General features: G+C 40.9%; 6 protein-coding genes across 11 annotated transcripts; 1 reads left to right on the plus strand and 5 right to left on the minus strand.

Annotated features, from left to right (window-relative positions):
• Nucleotides 1–4: 4 nt before the first annotated feature.
• Nucleotides 5–3,231, minus strand: LOC138128066 (uncharacterized). Of its 4 annotated transcripts, XR_011158517.1 has the most exons (4): nucleotides 2,335–3,231; nucleotides 1,937–2,279; nucleotides 1,041–1,104; nucleotides 5–981 (listed from the first exon to the last, which is right to left on the minus strand). XR_011158517.1 is itself a non-coding variant. In XM_069044266.1 (3 exons), exons 1-2 carry the CDS (start codon nucleotides 3,130–3,132, stop codon nucleotides 1,959–1,961), a joined length of 1,119 nt encoding a protein of 372 aa, XP_068900367.1. In that variant the 5' UTR covers nucleotides 3,133–3,231; the 3' UTR covers nucleotides 5–1,104; nucleotides 1,937–1,958. The 4 variants fall into 4 exon arrangements, 2 of the variants coding, with proteins under 2 accessions (XP_068900367.1, XP_068900366.1); XR_011158516.1 differs by having other exon boundaries at nucleotides 1,041–2,279; nucleotides 2,335–3,230; XM_069044266.1 differs by having other exon boundaries at nucleotides 5–1,104.
• Nucleotides 3,232–4,708: 1,477 nt separating this feature from the next.
• Nucleotides 4,709–6,195, minus strand: LOC138129534 (gustatory receptor 68a-like). The gene is made up of 2 exons (XM_069045846.1): nucleotides 5,383–6,195; nucleotides 4,709–5,327 (listed from the first exon to the last, which is right to left on the minus strand). Exons 1-2 carry the CDS (start codon nucleotides 6,175–6,177, stop codon nucleotides 5,025–5,027), a joined length of 1,098 nt encoding a protein of 365 aa, XP_068901947.1. The 5' UTR covers nucleotides 6,178–6,195; the 3' UTR covers nucleotides 4,709–5,024.
• A 128-nt stretch (nucleotides 6,196–6,323) lies between these two features.
• Nucleotides 6,324–11,617, minus strand: LOC138127974 (probable multidrug resistance-associated protein lethal(2)03659). Its single transcript, XM_069044145.1, has 7 exons — nucleotides 10,420–11,617; nucleotides 10,141–10,374; nucleotides 9,663–10,093; nucleotides 9,456–9,612; nucleotides 7,731–9,406; nucleotides 7,450–7,680; nucleotides 6,324–7,399 (listed from the first exon to the last, which is right to left on the minus strand). The coding sequence occupies exons 1-7, from the start codon at nucleotides 10,500–10,502 to the stop codon at nucleotides 6,474–6,476; spliced, it is 3,738 nt and encodes a 1,245-aa protein (XP_068900246.1). The 5' UTR covers nucleotides 10,503–11,617; the 3' UTR covers nucleotides 6,324–6,473.
• A 185-nt stretch (nucleotides 11,618–11,802) lies between these two features.
• LOC138127975 (alpha-tocopherol transfer protein-like) lies at nucleotides 11,803–13,909 on the plus strand. 2 transcript variants are annotated; one of them, XM_069044146.1, is made up of 4 exons: nucleotides 11,803–12,014; nucleotides 12,644–12,818; nucleotides 13,028–13,187; nucleotides 13,239–13,909. In XM_069044146.1, exons 2-4 carry the CDS (start codon nucleotides 12,671–12,673, stop codon nucleotides 13,858–13,860), a joined length of 930 nt encoding a protein of 309 aa, XP_068900247.1. In that variant the 5' UTR covers nucleotides 11,803–12,014; nucleotides 12,644–12,670; the 3' UTR covers nucleotides 13,861–13,909. The 2 variants fall into 2 exon arrangements, with proteins under 2 accessions (XP_068900247.1, XP_068900248.1); XM_069044147.1 differs by lacking the exon at nucleotides 11,803–12,014 and adding an exon at nucleotides 12,021–12,495.
• Nucleotides 13,910–14,125: 216 nt separating this feature from the next.
• Nucleotides 14,126–15,275, minus strand: LOC138129438 (uncharacterized). The gene is made up of 2 exons (XM_069045733.1): nucleotides 14,445–15,275; nucleotides 14,126–14,395 (listed from the first exon to the last, which is right to left on the minus strand). The coding sequence occupies exons 1-2, from the start codon at nucleotides 15,273–15,275 to the stop codon at nucleotides 14,126–14,128; spliced, it is 1,101 nt and encodes a 366-aa protein (XP_068901834.1).
• A 156-nt stretch (nucleotides 15,276–15,431) lies between these two features.
• On the minus strand, nucleotides 15,432–21,397 carry LOC138127973 (probable multidrug resistance-associated protein lethal(2)03659). 2 transcript variants are annotated; one of them, XM_069044144.1, is made up of 9 exons: nucleotides 21,379–21,397; nucleotides 19,501–19,600; nucleotides 19,217–19,450; nucleotides 18,738–19,168; nucleotides 18,525–18,681; nucleotides 16,810–18,473; nucleotides 16,532–16,762; nucleotides 15,532–16,478; nucleotides 15,432–15,484 (listed from the first exon to the last, which is right to left on the minus strand). In XM_069044144.1, exons 2-9 carry the CDS (start codon nucleotides 19,590–19,592, stop codon nucleotides 15,452–15,454), a joined length of 3,789 nt encoding a protein of 1,262 aa, XP_068900245.1. In that variant the 5' UTR covers nucleotides 19,593–19,600; nucleotides 21,379–21,397; the 3' UTR covers nucleotides 15,432–15,451. The 2 variants fall into 2 exon arrangements, with proteins under 2 accessions (XP_068900245.1, XP_068900244.1); XM_069044143.1 differs by lacking the exon at nucleotides 21,379–21,397 and adding an exon at nucleotides 20,238–20,384.
• Nucleotides 21,398–22,769: the final 1,372 nt, after the last annotated feature.

A 22,769-nucleotide genomic window follows, 5' to 3' on the forward strand; every position in this document is an offset into this window, starting at 1 on the left:
GGAGAGTGTCGTAAGAACTTCAATGACACAGTTCGTTTTCTCGTGGAACACTATCCAAATGTAGTCTTTACAAAATGTAAGGTTAAGAGAGTCGTCAATTTATTTGAAGACACAGGAAGCGTACGTGAACTAAATTACCTTGCTAAAATATCCTGATCGTGTTTTAGTCCTTTATGGAAGAATTAAAGCATCCAGTATAATAAATTACGTCCAAATGTTGTCTTTAACTTTGTAAGTGTTTGTAAGGTTAGCAAGATAAACGTCAAATATGTCACCTGCGCTTCTGCGAAAAGGGATGACTAAAATTCTGCAAAATTGCGCGTTTGTTTCATACGCGCCTACGTTTTTGCATTTGCAGCCACGTTTAACACAGTTGTTTGCTTTTTTCTTGCAAATCAGACGTCTTTCAAGGACGAGCTTTTCCCTACAGCATTTTTTTATTGACGATCAATTTTTTATGTAAATCTTGATTGATTCAAAATTTTAAAAAGGCATGAAAAAATTACGTTTTTAAGTCTTGGGTGATTGCATTAATGGGATTTTATTCTTCACCGTCTAAAATATCGGCATTTTAAATTTCACAAAAATCCGCTAGAAAATAACTGAGTTATTAGGCTCGAAAATCTTAGCTGAGACATCCTGTATTTAGCTCCTGGGCTGCACCATATAATCTCAACTCTTTCAGATTTTCTCACTACTCAGTCATGCTAGAATAATTGCTAACAAAATGCTAATCCTCCATATTGGGAAGAAAGAAAATCTTTTCTGATTGTTTTGCTCCAGTTTGGTCCCAAGTGAATTTGTTTGAAATTAAATGATATAAACATAATTTCCAACAATAAATTTAACTTTTATTGAATTAAAAAAGTATATAAATACACACGAAATACAAGATAAGAAGAGCGTTTTATTGGCATATCTCTCCAGAATTTTTTATGTGCTGTAATGTCGTGAATTGAAATGCCAAAAAAATCCTCTCACCTGTAATGATACGAATTTACATAATTAATATGAATAATTTACAGTAATTTATGACCTACATGAGTTTAATAACATTTTGGCGAGGTTGCGTGTCGAACGTTTCATTTGGGCCAATTTATCTCTCTGTAATATTCCTTTGTGTAGTTTTAAACAGGCTCATGATAAAGTAACGCACAAAATTCATAAAACGCACAGTATTAATTTAAAAAAAAAATCAAAAACACGTCAAACAGTTTTTTAAATTTTGCGTCTTTTAACGTGTAAGTATAGAAAAAAAATTGGGTTAAATTTGTCAAAGTAATGATGTCAAATATTTTTTCAAAATGGGAAGCTACATTTCCGATTAGATTATTTGATAAAGCTTATTTTTCTGGATTGTAAAACTTTAGTTTAATTAGGGTTTACATAAAAAAAAAAACCAAATTAATAAAGAAGGAAATAAAATTGCTTTTAATAATAACTAAAGTCCATTCAAAAATCAAAAACCACCACCTATTGCTTTAGGTTGGTAAAATTTAAAAAACCCTAGGTAGTTATTTTTTCTTGTAATGTTTGTAACTATAAATTATGACATTTGATTCAAAATAAAATTCAATTGCTTGGAATTTCGTTCAAATTGTTTTATTATTGCTCAGTACGATTCAGTTATTTATTAATTTTTATTATTTTTGCTTAAACATGCCCAGAAAAACAAGACACTTAATAAATACTTAACCTCAAAATTACAATTCTCACCAAATTTTACACTAGACAGAGTTGCCGATAGTAATTATCGAGGAAAATGCGACGTTGGTGGTTTTTTGATTTTTGAATGGACTATATAATATAGTGATTGTGGATAAATAAATTAAACAATACTTTAAAGCAAGAATTCACGCTAAAAACTGCTTGACGTGTTTTTACATTTTTTTTTTCAAAAATTAATACTGTACGTTTTCTGAATTTTTTGCGTTACCTTATCATAAGCCTGTATAATTTTATTGGTGCATGTTTATTGGTGTTTCCGATATGTTTGTTTTCACGATGCAATCAGGCTGACTGGGATTAAATGTCACCAGAACAATAAGAAATGAGATCACAGTTCCAAATATACTCAAAATGGTCGATCTATCGATTGACAAAAATCTTGCGGCGCTAAAATTAGGAAGATTTGTTGTTAAGATGTTGAAAAATCTGTCCAGATCTTCGCGATTTTTACAGTCTACAATTCCTAAAGTGCTGTCGGAAACCAGAAAGATAGTCTTCTGGGACTCTTCCACGATCTCATCACATTTCAATATCGTCATCAATGTGGGTACCTTCAACAGTAGCAAGCCATAGAGTTAAGATAAACTGGAACAAGAGGAAATTTACAAATGATAAGAGAATAGTCAACACTTGAGTGAGAATGATGTGTGTCATATCATCTTCTGTGAGATATTCTTCACTTCGCAGATTGTACTCCATATAATTGAGGATCTGGAGGATGGTGAAGGAGATCAAAAGAATGAGGGAGTAGCCGAAGTTGTCGTTGAAGGCGTTGACTAGTTTCCTCAACGAGGACACAAAGCGACTCATCTGCTCCAAATTTGTCCCATTTTGAACAAATCTGTGTTTGTAAAGTCGCCTCAAACCTTCATATCTCTTGCGAATCATTTCCAAAACAGTGTATATATAAAAAGTGTAAAAAAACTGTATGTAAAATTCCAAAATTTCAACTGTGAACATTTTGTAATGAAGCGCTCCCAAAATGGTCCCCCAATAAACGTTGATGTAGATGTTACCGACCCAAAAGATGACTTGAAGGACCAAATATTTGCACACAACTTTGCGCGTCTGAACGTCTTCATCTTGCACCAAAGACGATGTCCCCTCAAGACCATCGACCAACTCTCTCCAACTGCGCACCCGCGAGGCCTCCACTATCACGCGACAGCAGAACGCGCACAAGAAACAATCTGCTAAAATACAAACTGTGGTTTTGGCGAGGTTGTACTCTTCGTAGAATTTCTTGTAGAATGTCGATACCACCACGCCCACCACTATCCCCACTATCATCAAAACTTGGTGTATCTGGCGACATCCGTTGTTTTCTTTTGTCTCTGTAGAGGGTGGTGTGATTGCAAGCAATCTGCCCGTCTTCAGGAAAATATTTAACGAATGGAAACTCATCGATAGATGAAGTGACGCTCGTCGCTTACGAAAACGTACTGTTATGTTTTGAAATTGAAATTTTTAGCGTTTATTTCTTCGGGGCATGGCGGTCACGCAACATTCCAATGAAATTGAATGAATATATTAAGTGTGCCATGAACTACTAGGCAAAATCGAGGAAAATGATGTAAACTATTAATAATATCAGTGACGTGACGTTGACAGATTTTTAAAATGTTTCTATATTTGAAAAAATACACATTACTTAGTGCTAAAAACGTTATTCGTCAAAGCGTCCTCGAAAATATTATTTTGAAGTGAAATTATACTCATTGTGTAGCTGTTAATATTTTGTAACCAAAGTTAGAATTTATAGATAACGAATTTTAAAGTAAAATTAGAAATAGGCAACACAACTTACTATAAGAAGTAATAAAAAAATGCTTTTCTAAATGAATAAACATTATAATTAAATTCAATTTACAATTTAAAATATTAACCAATGCAATGTTTCTGCGGCCTCGAGCTACGCCTCGGCGTAAAAGACTTTTTCATGTGCAAAAAACACTCACTTCACGCACTTAATATAAAAATAAATATTCCTGTGGGGTTATTTAAAATCGCAGGTTTATTTTAATAGACCAAACAATTTCTAGGACTTACGGCTGAAAATTCGCGCTAAAATAGCACAAATCAGCCCTGACATTATTGAGCGCAGTGTACAAAGTGTCTAGACTCGAGTCCATAAGTGTCAAGAGGATGGCGGAGGAAAATTTTTAAATTTGAAGAAATTGTCAGTTGGGCAAGAATCCAGAAAGTGGTAACTCAGGTTCTAGAAGAAGCAGGATAGTTTCAGAATGTGAGAATACCACACTTCATTGTTCTTTATTTAGGCTCCTGGGCTGCATCATATAACCTCAATTCTTCGAGATTTTCTCAGCACTCAGTCATGCTAGAATTGTTGCTAACAAAATGCTAATACTTCATATTGTGAAGAAAAATCTTTCCTGATTGTTTTGCTCCAGTTTGGTCCCAAATAAATTTGTTTGAAATTAAAAACCAAACTTCTAAGAATAAATTTAACTTTAATTAAATCAGAAAAGTATGTGAATACACAAGATACAGGGTGTTAGGTAAACGTCCGGCCAAACTTTAACCGCGAGCTACTGGCTTCATTAGAACTCGGAAAAAATATTTAAAAAATTCTATGTCAAAAAATAAATTGACATTTAATTTTTGAGGATTTTTTTTTAACTGCTTTTAGTCTTCTACATTGTCCCACAACCCCGTAGGTAGAATTTCGGCATATTTTAAAAATACACCCTGTATATCATATTTTATAAAACATACACCAATGCGGTTTCCTTGTTTTAAAGCATATTTCCTAGAGGTTACTTCGCATTGGCGTACGTTTTATAAAATATGATATACAGGGTGTATTTTTAAAATATGCCGAAATTTTACCTACAAGGTTGTGGGACAACGTAAAAGACTAAAAGCAGTTAAAAAAAAATTTTTTCTCAAAAATTAAATGTCAATTTATTTTTTGACAGAATTTTTTAAATATTTTTTCAGAGTTCTGCATGAAGCCAGTAGCTCGCGGTTAAAGTTTGGCCGGACGTTTACCTAACACCCTGTATGAGGGGAGCGTTTCATGGGGATACTCCCCAAGAATTTTTTTATGTGATGTAATGGCGTGAATTGAAATGACAAAAAAATTCTCTCACCTGTAATATTGCGAATTAACATAATTATTATGAATACTTTACAATAATAATACCCTACACGAGTTTAATAACGAAACTCTTTGTTTTATTAGGGTTGCATGTCAAACGTTTCATTCCGACGAATTTATCTCTCTGTAATCTCCCTTTGTGTAGTTTTATATAATTTGATAGAAGCGTGTTTATTTATGTTTCAGATATGTTTGTTTTCACGATGCAATTATTCTGAGTGGGATTAAATGTCAGCAGAACAATAAGAAATGAGGTCACAGTACCACACATACTCAAAATGGTTGATCTGTTGATTGAGAAAAATCTCGCGGCGCTGAAATTAGGATGATTTGTTGTTAAGATGTTAAAAAATCTGTCCAGATCTTGGTGTTCTTGGCAATCCACAGTTTCTAGAGTGCTGCGGGAGACGAGGAAGATAATCTTCTGGGACTCTTCCACAATGACATCACATTTTAGTATCGTCATCAATGTGGGTACCTTCAACAGTAGCATTTCAACAGTTAATATAAACTGTTACAAGAGGAAGACTCACAAATGATACGAGACTAGTCAACACTTGAGTGATAATGACTTGTGTTCGATTTTCTGTGCCATACTCTGCGCTTTGCAAATTGAAATCCAAATAATTGAGGAACTGGAGGGTGGTGAAACAGATCAAAAGAATGAGGGAGTAGCCGAAGTTGTCGTTGAAGGCGTTGACTACTTTCTTCAACGAGCACACAAAGCGACCCATCTGGACTAAATGTGGCCCATTTTGGACAAATCTGTGTTCGTACAGTCGCCTCAAACCTTCGTATCTCTTTCGGATCATTTCCAAAATGGTGTAGATGTAAAATGTGTAAAAAAACTGGATGTAATATTCCAAAATTTCTGCTGAGTACATTTTGAGATGAAGCGTTCCCAAAATCGACACCCAGTAAATGTTGATGTAGATGACACAGACCCAAAATATGGCTTGTAGGCCCAAAAACTTGAACACAACTTTGCCCGTCTGAATGTCTTCATTTTGTACCAGATACGATGTTTCCTCAAGACCGTCTACCACCTCGCTCCAACTGCGCACCCTGGAGGCCTCCACTATTATGCGACAGCAGAACGCGCACAAGACACAATCAGTTAAAATGCAAACTGTGATTTTGACGAGGTTGAACTCGAGGTAGAAATCTTTGTAGTAGATCGAGGCCATTACACCCACCACGATCCCCACTATCATCAAGACTTGGTGCATCTGGCGACATCTGCTGGGTTCTTTGGTCTCTGTGGAAGGTGGAGTGATTGCGAGGAATCTTCCCGTCTTGAGGAAAATATTCAAGAGATGGAAACTCATCGATAGACGACGTGACACTCGTCGCTTACGAAAACGGACTGTCGTGTTTTAAAATTAATTTTTTTAGCGTTTTGTTCTTCGGGGCAAGGCAGTCACGCAACATAATTCCAATAACTGTATTAAGATAAAAAGTCTAAAGGGTAGTAATTTATTGTGTCATTTAGAATTCCAATTATTTTATAATTTTGTGTGTATGAATGAAAAAAAGTTTTGTGGTCAAGAAAAACTCTCCACCTCTCTTTCCTCTATCCTTTCATTTCCAAAATTAAAACTACAAGAATTTATTTGCCTACATATCATTTATTTTTAGCTTTACTATTCAAGCTCACATATCTAAAAAAATGTCCTTCTGGATTTTCCAGAAGCTCTTCTGGACTTCCAAACTCAGCAACCCTCCCAGCATCCATCACCAAGATCTTGTCGGAGTCCATGACGGTGTTCAATCGATGCGCAATCGTCAGCATCGTGCACTCCTTGAACTTGTCTCGAATCACACCCTGGATCAACTGGTCCGTCTTCAGATCGACGTTAGCAGTGGCCTCGTCCAGCACAATGACCTTGGCCCTTCGCAGAATCGCCCTCGCCAGACAAACCAACTGTCTCTGCCCCACACTCACGTTAGCCCCGCCCTCCAGGATAAGAGTCTCGAGTCCGCCAGGCCAATCCGACACGACGTCTTTCATTTGCACCTCCTCCAGGGCGTTCCACAGCTCGCCGTCTGTGAAGCTGTCGAACGGGTCCAGGTTCTTGCGCAGCGAGCCCAAAAACAGCACCGGGTCCTGAGGGATGATCGAGATTTTGGATCTGAGCACAGCGAGTGGAACGGATTTGGTGTCAACGTTGTCGACCAAAATCGTCCCTTCGAAGCGGAACAAGCGGAAAATCGCCGAAATCAGGGAAGTTTTCCCAGCGCCGGTCCTTCCGACTACTCCCACCTTCTCCCCACCACGGATCTCGACAGTCACTTGTTTGAGAACTGGAGAGTGGGAGGAGTAGCTCATCGAGACAGATTGGAAGGAGATTTGTCCGCGATCTGGCCACGACTCGGGAGGGACAAGCTCGCCGTGGTCTTCTTCGGGGGTGAGTTCAGAGTACTCCAAGACGCGTTCGACTGAGGTCATTTGGGCGTCGAGTTCGCTCCATGTCTTCATCCCGTGTTGAATCAACCCCACCAGAGCGGTTGACTGGGTGATGGCTAGACCCACATACCCTACGTACATTTCTGGGGAAGAAATTGTCAGTTGGACAAGATTCCAGAAAGTGGTAACTCACGAGAGCCAAAGATGAAGAAGCTGAATATCACCAAACAGTTGTAGAAGAAGCAGAATAGGTCCATCCAGAAGGTGAGAGTACAGTAGATGGCATTTAGCATGTAGAACGACGAACTGTGATAGTTTTGAAGGTTGTCAAACTCTTCTTCTAGAATTTTTTCACCACTGAAAGCTCGAATTGTTGTCAGACCTTGAAGAGTAGCTGTTATGTGTGTCAGAACGGAGCTTTTGCCTAAAGCAGACAAGATAACAACAACACATAAGATAATCTCTAGGACTTACTGATTGCTTCAGTTCTTTTGATATTTTTGTTGGTAGGTTGGAAGATGACACCGAAGAAGATCATCACAAAGAGGATGACTACAGTTGGTATGACCATCCAGTAGTTCAAGATGCACACAGTGAGTATGATTCCAATGAGTAAAAGTATCATAGTAACTGTTACTAACAGGTTAAGTGGAATGTACTCGTCTATGCACCCAATGTCTTTGGCAAAGCGATTGAGTATTCTTCCGGCGGAGTGATGGTTGAAGAAGGTCATGTCTCCATAAACCACTTTCTTCAGCATCGTGTCATGCAGAGTCTTGGAGGCGTCCATGCAGTACCGAACCAGTACCTTGAGAGATATTGCGTTGACTAGAAGAAACACGACTGTCAGACCGGTATAGATGTACAAACAAGTACTTCTTCTGAGGCGATCTCTAAACCCAAGACCAAACGTCGATTCCTGCTCCAGATTAATCCAAAACGCCAGGAAAAACTCAGTCACGTTTGCAAGTACCTGCGCTACCACGAGCAACAGTACTATCGCGACTGTCTTCACCCAAGCACCACTAGCTCGGCAGTAACTTTGGTACACGTTTCTGGTAGTACCGACACTTCGATGTTCCTTAGTCTCTTGGGGCACATCGTACAGCTTCAACTCTTCCAGATTGTCTCCCGGACTGTCGCTTTTGTCAAACTGTAGATCCTGCTCGAGTTTCGTCAGCTGTCCCATCTCCAGCAAATACACGGTTTTGGCATGTCTCAAGAAATGTACCTGGTGGGTCACTAGAATGACGCATTTGTTGCGCAAGTACCCTAGAATGCACTCTTCTAGTATTTGGCCAGCAACGTGCGCGTCGACTGCCGATAGAGGATCGTCTAGAAGATAGATGTCGGCGTTTCGGTACACAGCTCTTGCCAAATTAATTCTAGCTTTTTGCCCTCCACTCAACATCACTCCTCTATCTCCCACTAGTGTGTTGTCCCCGAAAGGAAAGAGAGTGAAGTCGCGTTCCAAAGCGCACACTCGAATCACCCTGCGGTACTTCTCCGCATCCATCTCCTCCCCAAACAAGATGTTTTGCTTGATACTCGCGGAAAAAATCCAGGCGTCTTGTGACGCGTACGAGACGGTGCCCCCGACGTCCACGCGTCCTTTCCTCACGTCTATCTCCTTCAGTACCACCTGCAAGAGCGTAGACTTTCCGCTTCCCGCGGCTCCAGTGATGCCTACGACTTCTCCGATGTCGACAGCCAAGCTCGCCTCGTTCAAGACGTTGTAGGCCATCGAGTCCCACCTGACTGTCACGTTTTTGAGACAAACCCCAAAAACTCTTCTTTGTAGGTCGTTTTGTGCGGTGAGAATGCACCCAGGCTCCGTCTTAGATTTGTCCCTCGCGCTGATCAGTTTGTTCGGTTTGTCGAAATCCGTCAGAAGAAATTCTTCTATTCGTCGGAAGGAAATGTACGCTTCTGAGAAAAGAGTCACTCCATGGGGTGACAGGATGATGCAGGTTATTTTCAAAAATTCGTACACGTTGAGTAAGGCGAAGACGTATTGTGATGTTGGAAATTGTCCAGTTAGTACCAGTGCTAGGACACAGAAGTACGTAGATGCTCTGGTGTAGAAGAGTCGCAGGCAGTTGTTCAAGATCCGACAGTTGCTAGTTTTTGTTTGTTCTTTTAGTTCCAACCTAGAACACTTTTCAGTAGCTTAGTACCAAACAACCAATCGAGACTCACTTCCTCGCTGCTTGTACCAGCTTGATAAAAGTTTTTTCCCAAGTGTACATCTTGATTGCCTGGATGCCGATGATGATGTCGTTCATCAGTCGAATTCTGTAGTCTGTTCGAAGTGTTCCTGCAAACCTGCAAGTACTCAATCTCTTCGATATGTACACTGAAACACAAGTTTTGCTATTTGGAAGTACCAGGAAGTTGCTGACGTACTTTGAAAGACGAAATTTGCAAGAATCAATCCGATTCCGATCAAAGCTGGGTGACCCAGAGTATAATCAATGTACAGCGCCCCCACGACTATTTCAACTGGACTGATCCAGATAAAATGGATGTACATGAATGCAAAATCCAGTCTGTTGACGTCATTGGACAACAAATTAATAACCTGTCCTGTTGTGACGCTCTGAAGGGTAGCTTTCTTCAGTTTTAGGGATTTTCGATAGATCAGAGACGAACAAGCAACCCTGACCTTCATACCCAAAACCGCCATCTTGAATACAAGTCGGTGAAACGTCAAGACTCTTAGTAGAGACAACAGAAGAATTGCAATCGAGTAGAAGTAGGCTTGTTGCAGCGATGTCTCATTTTGACCAGGAGTGTAATAGTTCAGCAAGAGTCGCAGACAGTAGGGTTGGAACAATCTACAAGAAGAGTGTTGATTGGTGGACGATGAAATTTTGGGGCTTACACAATCGCGAGATCAACGGGAAAGTAGAGAATTCCGCTAACGCAGAGTTCTAAACCAAATGCTTTCAGGAGAGCTCTCAAGAGGGAAGGCTTCTTCTTGAATCTTTCTTCTTCTGTCCAGAACCTTTCCAGTCTGTTTGTGAGTCGCTTGGATTCGAATTCTGCAAGAGGCTCGTAGAGGTCATCCTCACTGATTTCTTTTCTCCACCCTTTGATGAATATGGGCAGCTCCCAGCTGGAAAAAGGGCTACAAAGGGAAGAGGTTTTGAGTGATTCTTACCAGAAGAAGAAATCTGTGATGAAATTTGCTCTTTCTTTGGGGTGGACTTTCCGGTTCGATCTTGCACGTTGCTTGTCTTCCATTCTTTGGCCAGAAATGTTACTGAGTTGAGGTGTGCGCCGTCAAATTGTTGTTCTTTGTGTTGGGTGGTTAATTGGGCTAATTTGGGCTAATGTAGACCACGTAGATAACAAGTATGAGTAGAAAGATAATTGGAAGTTATTGGACGTGTACTTGATAACAACTGGCTTTTAAGTGCTAGTCGCGACATAAATAAAAATGTCCGTCGTAATTTAAAAAATTTGTTAAAAACAGAAAATCTATTGTTGGGGGGTTTAGATTGAAGGACTAGAGGAGGTGGATTTAGAAGGACGTAATGTTCTGCTCATCAGTGTTATTTCGTCAGGTGAGAACACAAGAGAACAACCAGAGAAAAATATTCAAAAATTTCTAATTTTCAAATGTGGTTTATTCTAAATATATCAGAAGTGGTCTATGTGGCAAAGCTTGACGATAAGATCTCAGAAAGTCAAGAATTGTTGGTCTGGGCTCATTTTCAAGAATGTTAGGTAGGTTCAAACTGTCTTTTCAAAATTTCTCTTTTATTCAGAAGAAATTATGATACATAGTAATTATTGGAAAGAAGTTTTCAACATACAAGGTATTTCTGAAATGCGTGCAGAAATTTTAACCACGAGCTACTGGCTTCATGTAGAACTCGGAAAAAATATTTAAAAAATTCAATGTCAAAAAATAAAATGACATTTATTTTTTGAGCTACAATTTTTTTTAATTGCTTTTAGTCTTCTACGTTGTCAAACAACCTCGTAGGTAAAATTTCGGCACATTTTAAAAATACACCCTGTATATCATATTTTATAAAACGTACACCAATGCGGTTTCCTTGTTTTAAAGCATATTCTCTATAGGTTACTTCGCATTGGCGTACATTTTATAAAACATGATATACAGGGTGTATTTTTAAAATGTGCCGAAATTTTACCTACGAGGTTGTAGGACAACGTAGAAGACTAAAAGCAATTTAAAAAAAATTGTAGCTCAAAAAATAAATGTCATTTTTTAAATATTTTTTCCGAGTTCTACATGAAGCCAGTAGCTCGTGATTAAAATTTCAAAAACACCCTGTATAATGCTATCAAAAAAATAAAAAATAGATATGATGGTTTTTCCAAGAACTGGACAGCTTCATGTCCAGACCTGAATCCACCTGCGATTGGGTGGGATCACTGAGATTGTTCGAATCGACGGAATGACGCCATTTTCAAAAAAACTCGTTGATAACCTAGTCCCTCGAGGCGATAAGACAAGTTCGAGGTCTTTTCCAATTAGTTCATCAATAGATTCCTGCTCCTTTGCATCTCGTTAGTTTATTAGCTCCCAAATTTCCCACAAAAATCTACTCAAAACGATACATTAATCCGGCCTGAATGCCGTGCCATCGAGTCCATGTTGAGACGTGTTTATATATTTTTTAACAATTATTGAAATTGTGATAAAAGTGACCCTGAAACCCACATATCGAGCTGATCTCTCGATGGTCCACTCATTTTAGTAGGTTTCCAACACACTTTCATGTAAGTCGTACGTTAGTTATTATTTCCAGCGCAAACTGCGTGATAATTGTAGTTTTAAATTTATTAAGTAATCCAGATTACCTACTCTAAAAACGCATTAACAAAAAAAAAGTACTTAATTATTATTCCCACGATGAATTCTGCTTTGGGGTTATCTGACAGTCAGAGTTCACTCTGCATCGTATTTATTTGTATATTTTTATAAACAGTTTTAATGCACGTTTTCGTTCCCATTTGCTGAAAGATCTGAATTTAGGTCTAGATTAAAAAAAATGCTGACCATCACTGTCTTAAATTAAAAAAAAAAAACATTCAAGAACAGACACAATTTAAATCACTGTTGCAACTGGCTGGGTTATCATTTAGGAAAATAATTGCTAGGGGCCATAAAAAATTTCATTGACATTAATTTATCTTCGAAGGTCAATTTGTGTACAAACTGTGGAATAATTTATTCGAATTAATTTTTTGCAAGATTCTGGTACTTTCAATGAAATCACGTTTTTGCCAATTTTGTGTTTCCACTGTAATTAAAAAATCGTAATTAATATGGCGCATTTGAATGCTAAAACCGGTTGCTTCGTTCCTTGTGCTAATCATTATATGTTGTTTTGGTTCCACTGGAGCAGTTGAAAGTTTGACCACGTGGAGCAAATATGAAGAACGTACTTCTGGTACAACCCACTCCGGAACAGCAGATCCACATCCGGAAAACTTTCAACGAGGATGAAAACACCAGAGATCAGGCTCTCGACACCATCAAGAACTGGTTGCGCAAGCAACCCCATCTTCCAGACACTTGGGGTGGGTATAGATTCTAGCAGAAAGCTGTCAGGTTGGCAAAATAACAGTACCGTGGTTCTTCAGAGCTAGTTGAATCACAAAATAGAAGATTTTGTCAGAAAGAAGAAGATTTTTCAGTTTCAAATGAATGTAATTGTGAATTGATTGTCCAACCTTCTGCTTTCTGATTGTGTTGACACCTCCCACAGATTGACAATTCTGCCAAACAGACGAACATCGTCTTTTGATCTTCCTCAAAGGCTGTCACTTCTCCTTGGAGTTGTGCAAGAAAAAACTCGACATGTACTTCACGGTACGAACCCACATCCCCGAGTTCTTCTCCCATCGCGACATCACCAGCCCGGACCTCCAAAAAGTCCTCAGCATAATGTAGGTACCACCGAATAACAGTACCACTTGTACAACCTCAACTTCTTGCAGGGACGGCGCCGTGCTGCCCGGGTTGACCCCCGACTTCGCCCGCGTGTCCGTCTGCAGAGCCAGCAAGCAGGATTTCGACACCCCCAACATGGCAGATGTAATCAAAGTAACCTTCATGATCGGAGACATTCGAATGGGGATGGAGGAAACAGGAGTCGCTTACGATATCTACATCGTAGATGTGGGATTCCCCCTGGCCAAACACTTCTTCAATGTGAATCCGCTGGTTTTCAAGAAAATGTTCGTCTGCATCCAGGAAGCGTACCCCGTTATAATCAAACAAATCCACATCGTAAACGCCTCCTCTTTTATTTATACTGCGATCAACACTGTCAAACCCTTCTTGGGTGAGACGCTCAGCAAGACGATTCACGTCCACATGGGCGTAGAGACGCTGTACGATTTCGTACCGAAGGAGATACTCCCGGAGGAGTACGGAGGAACTGCCGGGAAGTTAGTGGATTTTAAGCGGCAGTGGCTGAAGAAACTGGAAGAGAGTAGAGCTTGGTTCAAACAGGAGGAGAGTGTCAAGGCTGATGAAACGAAGAGGGTGCAGCAAGATATAAATTATAATGCGGTGTTTGGGATGGAGGGGAGCTTTAGGAAATTAAGTGTTGACTAAGAGAGCTTCTAAGTACTTTGATGATTGCTGCATGAGTGATAAAAGATTTTAGAAAAATTTGTAATTAAGTTTAGTCTTGCCAATTTATAATCGTTTTAATTTCAACTCCATCTCTTTGCATTTATGATCATCATATAGGTAATTCTTTAGGGTAAATTTTGATAAAAATAGTACTAATACATTTTGTAAAAAAAAAATTGTTGTATGATAAAGTAAATTGAAGATAACAATTTGATTCCTGAAATAAGACATTTTTCATTACGATCTATTTCCCGGCAAATTGTATCATGATAATGATAACAGTACTGACAGTACTCAAAATGCTGAGAACCGTAGACTTCTGCAACAAAAAAAAATTCGCAGCTGAGAAGCTAGGCAAATTCTCGGTCACAAAATTGCTAAACTCGTACAGTTCTTGCTTCTCTTCTCGAGTACCACTTTTATAGCACCACCTTAACTGGTACGTCAGCGGTACAATCTTCTCTGCCTCTTGTACCACCCGATCGCACATGAAAATCACAATTACTGTCATAACCTGCAAAGCGAACAAGTAGTTTTGACAAGATTCCTCCAAAACAACTGACCAGAGTTAACGACAAGCTTGCAGCCACCACAACAAGCAAGTGGAAACCTGTCGTGTTAAATATGGCGTAGCTGACGTGGTTCAAAATCTGGAAGGTGGTGTGGAGGATGATGAAGAAAATCGGCCAACCGAAGAGGTCGTTGAAGATGTTTACGGTTCGCTTGAGGAGACACAAAGCGTACTCAGTTTTCTTCAAATTGAAAAGGAGTGGGTCATACACTGAGAAGAAATCAGTTCTCAGTTTTTGTCTGTATTGGAGGAGTGTGGTCAACAACACGTTGACTTCTTGGTACTTCTCCAAAATCATTTTCAAGAGAATGGCCAAGACGTACTTGTAGAAAAATTGAATGTAGTGTTCTATTTGTCGTACTGCGTGTTGTTGGAAGTAGAGTGTGTTGCTAATTCTGTACCAAAATCCTACAGCATAGAAGGTCACGGTAAAATAAACTGCGTGAGCTGCGACAACTCCGCCATATCGAGTAAATCTGCTTTCGCAGCTCTTGCGTACTCCAGTCAGGTTCTCCACAACTCTCAAATTGTCCAGCAACTCTGACCATTGCTCTCTTTTCCAAAAACTGACAACTACGATCACGCAGAAGTGGAATCCAAAAAAGGAAAAGTCGGTCAAGTAGGATATTATGGTCCTGATATGTATGAAGTGCATGTAGAAGCGTTTGCTCTGTAGCGAGGCCAGCGAAGCCAAAGTCAGCACTGAAAATACAACAACTGAGTAGATCTTGCTTGTGGATTGTTTTTCGGGGTCTGTAGACGAAGGCGTCAACGCTAGAATCTTCCCAAAAGTGAAAAACAGCTGCAAGAGCTTGAAACTCATTGTGGCCGAGAAAACTGTCTGAATTGAACAAAAATATGTTATTTGTGACGTCAATCACGCATGAATTACTTATTAGGGGCGTGGAGGACACGTCCGGGCGATCAAGATTTGATTTGTTTTGTTCGAGGAAGGAAAACATAACAAATAAGACACGGCCGTGGGTAAAAGATTTATTGTTAAAATTGACGTAAAGATCTTTGGGCGAAACTCTGCAAAGAAAACAGTTAGAAGATGCGCGACCAGAACCTACTTGTACCTTCTTGGCAGTTTCCCTAAGACCGTCCGCAACTTCCTTTCCAGTTTGTTGGACCAGTTTGCACAAAACTCCGCTGTCGTTGGAGAGAAGCGTGTACGGATGGTCAAACTCCGCCACGCTCCCGTCCTCCATCACCAGAATCTTGTCGCAGTCCATGACGGTGTGCAGCCTGTGCGCTATGGTCAACACCGTGCACCCGCGGAACTTCCTCCTGATGGTACCTTGGATCAGTTCGTCGGTCTGCGGGTCCACGTTGGCAGTAGCTTCGTCCAAAACGAGAATCTTGTTCATCCGGACCACCGCTCTGGCCAGGCACAAGAGTTGGCGTTGTCCCACGCTGAAATTCACTCCTCCTTCTGACACTTTGCTCGAGAGACCGGACGGGAGATCTGCGACCACGCTCTTCAGCTCGACCTCATCCAACGCCTCCCACAGCTGCGGGTCTTGGTACTCGTCGAAAGGGTCCAGATTGTACCTGATGGTACCCGAGAAGAGGACCGGTTCCTGTGGGATGATGGAAATCTTCGCACGCAGACTCTCGAGTGTCAGGGTTTTGGTGTTGACTCCGTCGATGAAGAGGTCGCCTGCGACCGGAGCCAACCGGAAGAACACTGACACCAGGGAGGACTTGCCAGCACCGGTACGACCCACAATTCCTATTTTCTCCCCAGAACTGATCTCGAAGGAGAGGTGCTTGAGGACGTAGGGGTCTAGAGGGGAGTACCGCAGGGACACGTCTTTGAAGAGGATTTTCCCGTGTGTTGGCCACTGCGGTACTACTCTATCGCCAGTGTTTGGTTCAGCTTTCAGGTTAGAGTACTCGACCACGCGCTCCACAGAAGTCATCTGATTTTCCAGCTGCCCTGATTGTTTCATCCCCCATTGTAACAACCCAGTCATCATTATAGACTGAGTGATAGAGAGACCCACACTGGCACCATAATTCTCTACAAAACAACAAAAACAATCTTGATTCAACCACAACGAGAGTGGTACTCACCGGAACCAATAAATAGAAAGCTAAGAGTCACTATGCCGAGGTACACCACACAAGTGAAGTCCAACCAGAATCCGAAGGCACCGTCACAGGCTACAAACATGTAAAAGGAAGAACTGTGAAGGTCTTGGTACTTGTCGAACTCAGCTTTGAGGTTGGTCTGAGCTTTGAAGGCTCTGATGGTCGCTAGACCCTCAAGCGAGCTGGTAATGTGGGAGTAGATGGGGCTGCGAGCTGAAAGTGTGGAGTAGTACCATTGTCGAAGACTTGGGAGTACTCACTTATTCCTTCTATCCGTTTCAGGTTGCGACTACTCGCCAAAAAAATTATTCTGTAGTAGTAAAACAACGCGAACATCACAACTGTCGGGATGAGGATCCAAGGGTTGATGATCGAGATGATGACGGTGATCGCGACCACGTTTAAGGCAATCTCGATGGTGTCCATCAGCGACAAAGGAAGACTCTCGTCGATCAACCCAATATCTCTGGAGAATCGATTCAAGATTCGCCCAGAAGGGTTGGTATTGAAGAACCTCATGGGTGAACGAACAATCTTGGTGAACATCTTGTTGTGAAGATTTGTAGACGTGATCATACAGAACCGGAAGAACAACAAAGAACATGTCAGAGCGATCATGACAAGGAACACGACAAGGCCACTGTAAAGGTACAAACACGAGTCGGAAGAGAGGGTACCAACATCAGTGTCATTTCTCTCCTGCTCCAGATTCACCCAGAATGACAAAAAGTAATCGGTACCATTTCCGGACAATTGTACCATAACGTGTAACAAAATCATAACAACAGAGACAACTACGGTACCACCAGCTTGAAAATAATCTCGGTACACTTGATTCGACACAACTCCGTCTCCTTGACTCTCCTTGACTGCGACAGGTTCATTTTCTACTTCTTCGTCGACGACCACTTCATCTTTAGCTTTGTCCACAGTTTCATCCGACCCTTGACTCTCCAACAACTTCAAAAACTCGTTGTCCGACTCTTTCAACTCTTGGTAACTTCCGCTCGTGGTGAGTTTACCGTTTTCCATCAAGTGAATGACATCTGCACCTCCCAGATACTGGAGTTGATGGGTAACTAGTACCGTGGACTTGTTCCGTAAGTAGTACTTGATGCAGTTGTCGAACAGTTGTTTTCCAACGTGTGCGTCAACAGCTGACAAAGGGTCGTCCAGTAGATACAAATCTGCGTCTTTGTACACAGCTCTGGCAAGATTGATTCTAGCTTTTTGGCCTCCACTCAACATCACTCCCCTCTCCCCCACGAGAGTTCTGTCACCGAAGGGGAGTACCGCGAAGTCGTGTTCCAGCGCACACGCTCTCACTATTTCGTCGTACTTGTGCTTGTCCAGGGCCTCTCCGAAGAGGATGTTGTCTCTGACGCTACCACCGAAGAGCCAGGGTTGCTGAGAGGCGTAAGAAATGGACCCCCCGACTTGGAGGGAGCCTTGGAGTAGCGGGATTTCCTTGAGAATGACCTGAAGAAGAGTGGATTTGCCACTACCGACAGGACCAACCACAGCAGCAAGTTGCTTCGGCTTTATTGACAAGGTTACGTCAGTGAGAGTGTTCTCGGGAGATGATTTGTCCCACTTGACGCAAATCTTGTCCATGGTGATGCCAAAACCAGGAGAATTTAAGTCAACCGTGAGTTCTGGTTTTGTGAGGAAATCTTGAATTCTTTTGACTGACGTGATGGTCTCTCCAAACATGGTCATACCGAGAGGCAGAAATATGACTGATCCGAGACGAATGATTTCGTAGAATGAGCTCAAAACGTAGACGTATTCTGGAGCAAGGGAGTTACCAGTGAGGACGTAGAGTAAGACGCAGGAAAAGACTGCTGTGCGTCCTAGAAATATCTGGCAGGCCATGTTGACAGCACGAAGGTACGCGTTTCTTTTGATCTGGTGCATCTCAACTCTGGAAAGACAAAGGTAAAGAAAAAATCAAAATTGCAGTTTTGGGCAGTACTTTCGCGCGCTTTCGACTAGTTTGGCAAAAGGCTTCTCCCAAGTGTACATTTTGATGACCTTGATCCCTCCGATGATTTCATTCATCAGTCGAACCCTTTGGTCAGTCTTCAGAGCTGTCCGCATCCTGTACACTGAGATCCTCTTAGCTAAGTACACTGGAATCAAATTTGTCTTTGTGCAAGTTCAAAGCCTTCACGTTGAAGTATGTTACTTTGCAATGGTATAAAAGCCAGAAGAATTCCGATTCCGACCACAGCTGTGGGCCCCAGCATCCAGTACAACAGTCCCAAGATGACCAACGTCTCCAAAGGTCCCATCCAGAGGAAGTGGACATTCGAGAGGGCCACATCAAAGCGACCAACGTCGTTCGAGAGCAAATTGACCATTTGCCCAACACCACTCTCAGCCAAGACACTCTGACTCAGCTTAAGCGATTTCCTGTAGATCAAAGAACTGCAAGCAACTCGAATTTTCATCCCCAAGTGCGCCAGACCGAAGGCATAGCAGTGGCCGATCACGACGTAGAGGAACGAAGAGACGACAATGAACGAGGCGTAGATGTAGGCCTCGTTCTTCGACGTTGAGGTCTGGTTGGGGGTGTAGTAGGTCATCAGTCTCCCGATGAGGAGGGGCTGCGAAATTCTTCACGACAAGAGTTGGATTAATGTGATCAATAGAGCCGAAACTCACCGAATTACGAGTTCTATAGGTATTAAAAGGAGACCGTAGAGAAAGAATTCGAAACCGAAGGCTTTGCCCAACACCCTCCACAGCGAAGGAGTGTCGTGGGTTTTCACATCTTCGGTCCAGGTTTTCTCGATCTTGTCCCCCAAGAGTCGGGACTGGTGGTCTTTGAGAGGACCGTACAGATCGTCTTCGGTGATTTGTTTCTTGTAGCCCTTGTAGAAAAATGGAAGCTCCCAACTGAAATGTTTTGATTGATGATGAGTGACTTTTGGGGGGACCACTTTTACCAGAAGAACCAGTGGGACAAGAGGTTGGCTCTTTGTCTCGGGTGAACCCGTTTCTTAGTTCCTATAAGCTCGTTCCTTTCCTTTTCCTCCATCTCTCAATCTAAACGGTGAACTTGTTAATATCTTGTAGCTACTCCCAAAGACGTATTTTTAAAGATGTAAAAAATAAATAATAAAATGAAGACTTTTCACTTAATTCTTGTTGAACTTTTATACACTACTCATTTGTAATGAACAATTGTTAGGATAACTCTCTAAAGTGTTTTTTTAATTGTTGTAATTATGATAAGCAATCTCAAGGTCATCAAAATAATTAGTCGAGATCTTCGCACAATTGGAATATTTTTGTAAAGTTGTAATAATTTCTAACCAAATTTTAAACGTTTATTAAAATAATGATCGCGTACTGACTTTAGTTTAGACAAAAGTCCCTAAAACATCGGCCTCAAAAACTTAAATTTAAAGTACTCGTATTACTTTTTACTTAAAACTTAGTAACAAAGTAAGTACTGCCCACCAAATGTCAAAATTAAGTAATTAATTAAGTAATTGACCAATCTTGGGGGATTAAGTGTGGTGAAGTGGTTAAAACATCAAAAGACCATTTTTTTTACACTGTGATGTATTTCAAATTGAAGAAAACCGGTTCCCAGAAGGACGCAACGTGCTCCCGTTCCAGCACAAGGTCTAGAGCTTGACTTTTAAACTTGTAATTTACATTTTGACACTTAACTCACCTGTTAGCTACAATTTTTAAACTAATACTAAATAGTAAGAGCGACTATCGCAGTATTTATCTGATTGCTTTGCGCTTATCTTTCATACAAAGGTGCAAATTATTACACAATATAGCGTAAGTACTCATCTGGCCCCAACACCTAACCTAACTTTCGTAGTATTGAGTGTTGATAACACGTTTTGCTAAATGTGGGAAGAAGTAAAACTAGTTGAATTATCGATGTCATAATTTATTCAGGATGTTGTTGCGTCACATCATGTAACTGCGACTGCTAACGCAACAATAACAATCAACTAGACAACAACAAGTGGGTTATTGACACGCACGTGTAACAACGTAAATCAATAACATGTTTTGTACATGTATTGATGGTTGCCTATTCGATGGTACCGCAATAAATATTTTCAATACCAGTTGCGGCTCCTGACCTTTTCAACTGGGTCAGCAGGTCGCCACCTAAATGAATATTTTCCTGTTGCATTTTCGTTTGTAGTTGCCAGAAAAACCAAGAATACTCGCGAAAATATTTACATCTCTTAGGCCCGGTTTATTCACCTTCAAGTAAATTTATTTGGCCAGTAGTTGCTATAATTTAACCAAGATGAGCAAAGCAATGAGTAAAAAGTGCTATTGATGACCAAGGGAGCATCGTAGAAGTACCGCACAGTGGGCCGAAATCCCGAAAACCTGGTCACAGGTCTCCAAAAAAAAATTCCCATTTAGGGAGTTTTTACTTATATGTAATGACTCTCCTAGAATCTTTCAGACCTTTTGACCAGTGCAAATATTTGGGGTTTCTATTATTATATTTGCCTGCATTTCGTGTCCTAGCCGCGCAAAAATATTACGTTTTGAAAACGGCGTACAATTGTTAATTATTATTGTTTGAACTTCATGTAAAAGGGATTCTTCTCCTAAAGTTAAGTAGAATAATATTATGTAACAAAAAAAAACGTTTAACCCGAACTGATTTTGTTATTACCAATTCACTGTCCAGTAACTAAATGAGAGCGCGCGTTAGATAATTGTGATAAATGTGATGCTAAGTCAAAAGTCCCACGGAGTTCCACGGTCAAACTAATTTCTGAATGTTAATTACACGTTTACCTTTTAATATACAAAAATGCAGCTGCCTTTACCTGCCTTTTTGCCTTCTAGCCACAATTTTGCACGCTCGTGTAACAAAGGAATATTCAACTGCGTTTAACAGGCGATGTAGGTAAATGCTTTTTCGCATGTATATACATCGTATGTGTACATAAAGTGCATTTTTGAATAAATACTGATAATAGGGAACCGGTGTTATCTACCGTTTATTTTTAATAGGTACTGTTACGATTTAAATCGCCGCGCGATTGTAAATCTTCGCGATTGTCTAGAATGTTCTAGAATCCATCGCGACGGAAACGTACTCGGACTTCCGCCGAAAAATCTGCACACAGAGGGGGTGGAAGCTATAAATCGGGGGAACCAGAGACGGAACGGGAGATTTTTCACGACCTTTTGCCGGGAGTGTTGTCAGTGCCTGGGGAGAGTCAAGGGGACAGTGATCGAGTGAATTTGCAGGGCCGACGAGACGACGTAGTGGAGTTCACGAGGGCCGTTGGAGACGATTCGTCTAAGTACCACCGCCCACATCGCCAAGCGGATCACGGACTTCACTACGGAAGGTTCCAGACCGAACGCTTTTGCGGATCAGGATCTCGTCGAGTCCTGACAGTCCAGGTCGTCCCCGGACTCACCGGAAGGTGCCGGATCTACCCTACAGCAAGTCAGGAGCAGTGGTGACACCCCATTTTCCACAGGCCGTGGGTTCCCAAAGTTTTGGTTGTATAATTTGTCACTCCGTCGAACTAATTGAGCGTTTGTATTTAACGGTTGTCAAATTTCCATTGTCAACTCATTATTTCGACGGGTGAATAGTTTCCATCAGTTTCATTTAATTTGTATATCGCGTTTAGGATTTATAATTTGTTCGACTGTTAAAGTTCCAGTTTTGTCATAAGGCGCGTGATTTCAATAATTGTACTAACTTAAGAAAAAATTTCCTTATCAAGTCCGTCGGGTTTTTTTTATATTCACGAACGATTATCAATCCGTGAGCGACCTCGCCAGGAATTGTGTATCGCGCTCACCGAACATTTTTTTGCGCGTGATTCTTCATGAAGAAAAACATCTTGACTTTTTTTTTTTTTTGAGCGAAGAAAGACTTAGAGGACCTCTCCGCTTATGCGGGCGGCGGAGCCGAATAGCGACGTTACGTAGGATCAGTCGGCCTTCCTCCTTCGCTAAAGAAAGGATTTTTTTAATTGTTTTGCCGGTACTCGTTTGTTGAACGTCTGGGACCCGGAGGACCCTCCGAGGAGTTAGGTTATTGAAATTTGTACACGCCATTAGGCTAGTCAGGCTTCGTTGTTTTCTTTTTCATTTATATCATTATTTTCATTGTTGAAATCTGAATAAACGATTAGTTGGAAGATTGTGTATCATTTCCCGTACTCCGGGCTGTTCTCACCAATTTTTCAGCTTC

Source organism: Tenebrio molitor, chromosome 4 (assembly GCF_963966145.1).
Source record: "Tenebrio molitor chromosome 4, icTenMoli1.1, whole genome shotgun sequence".
NCBI classification, from domain to species: Eukaryota; Metazoa; Arthropoda; class Insecta; order Coleoptera; family Tenebrionidae; genus Tenebrio; species Tenebrio molitor.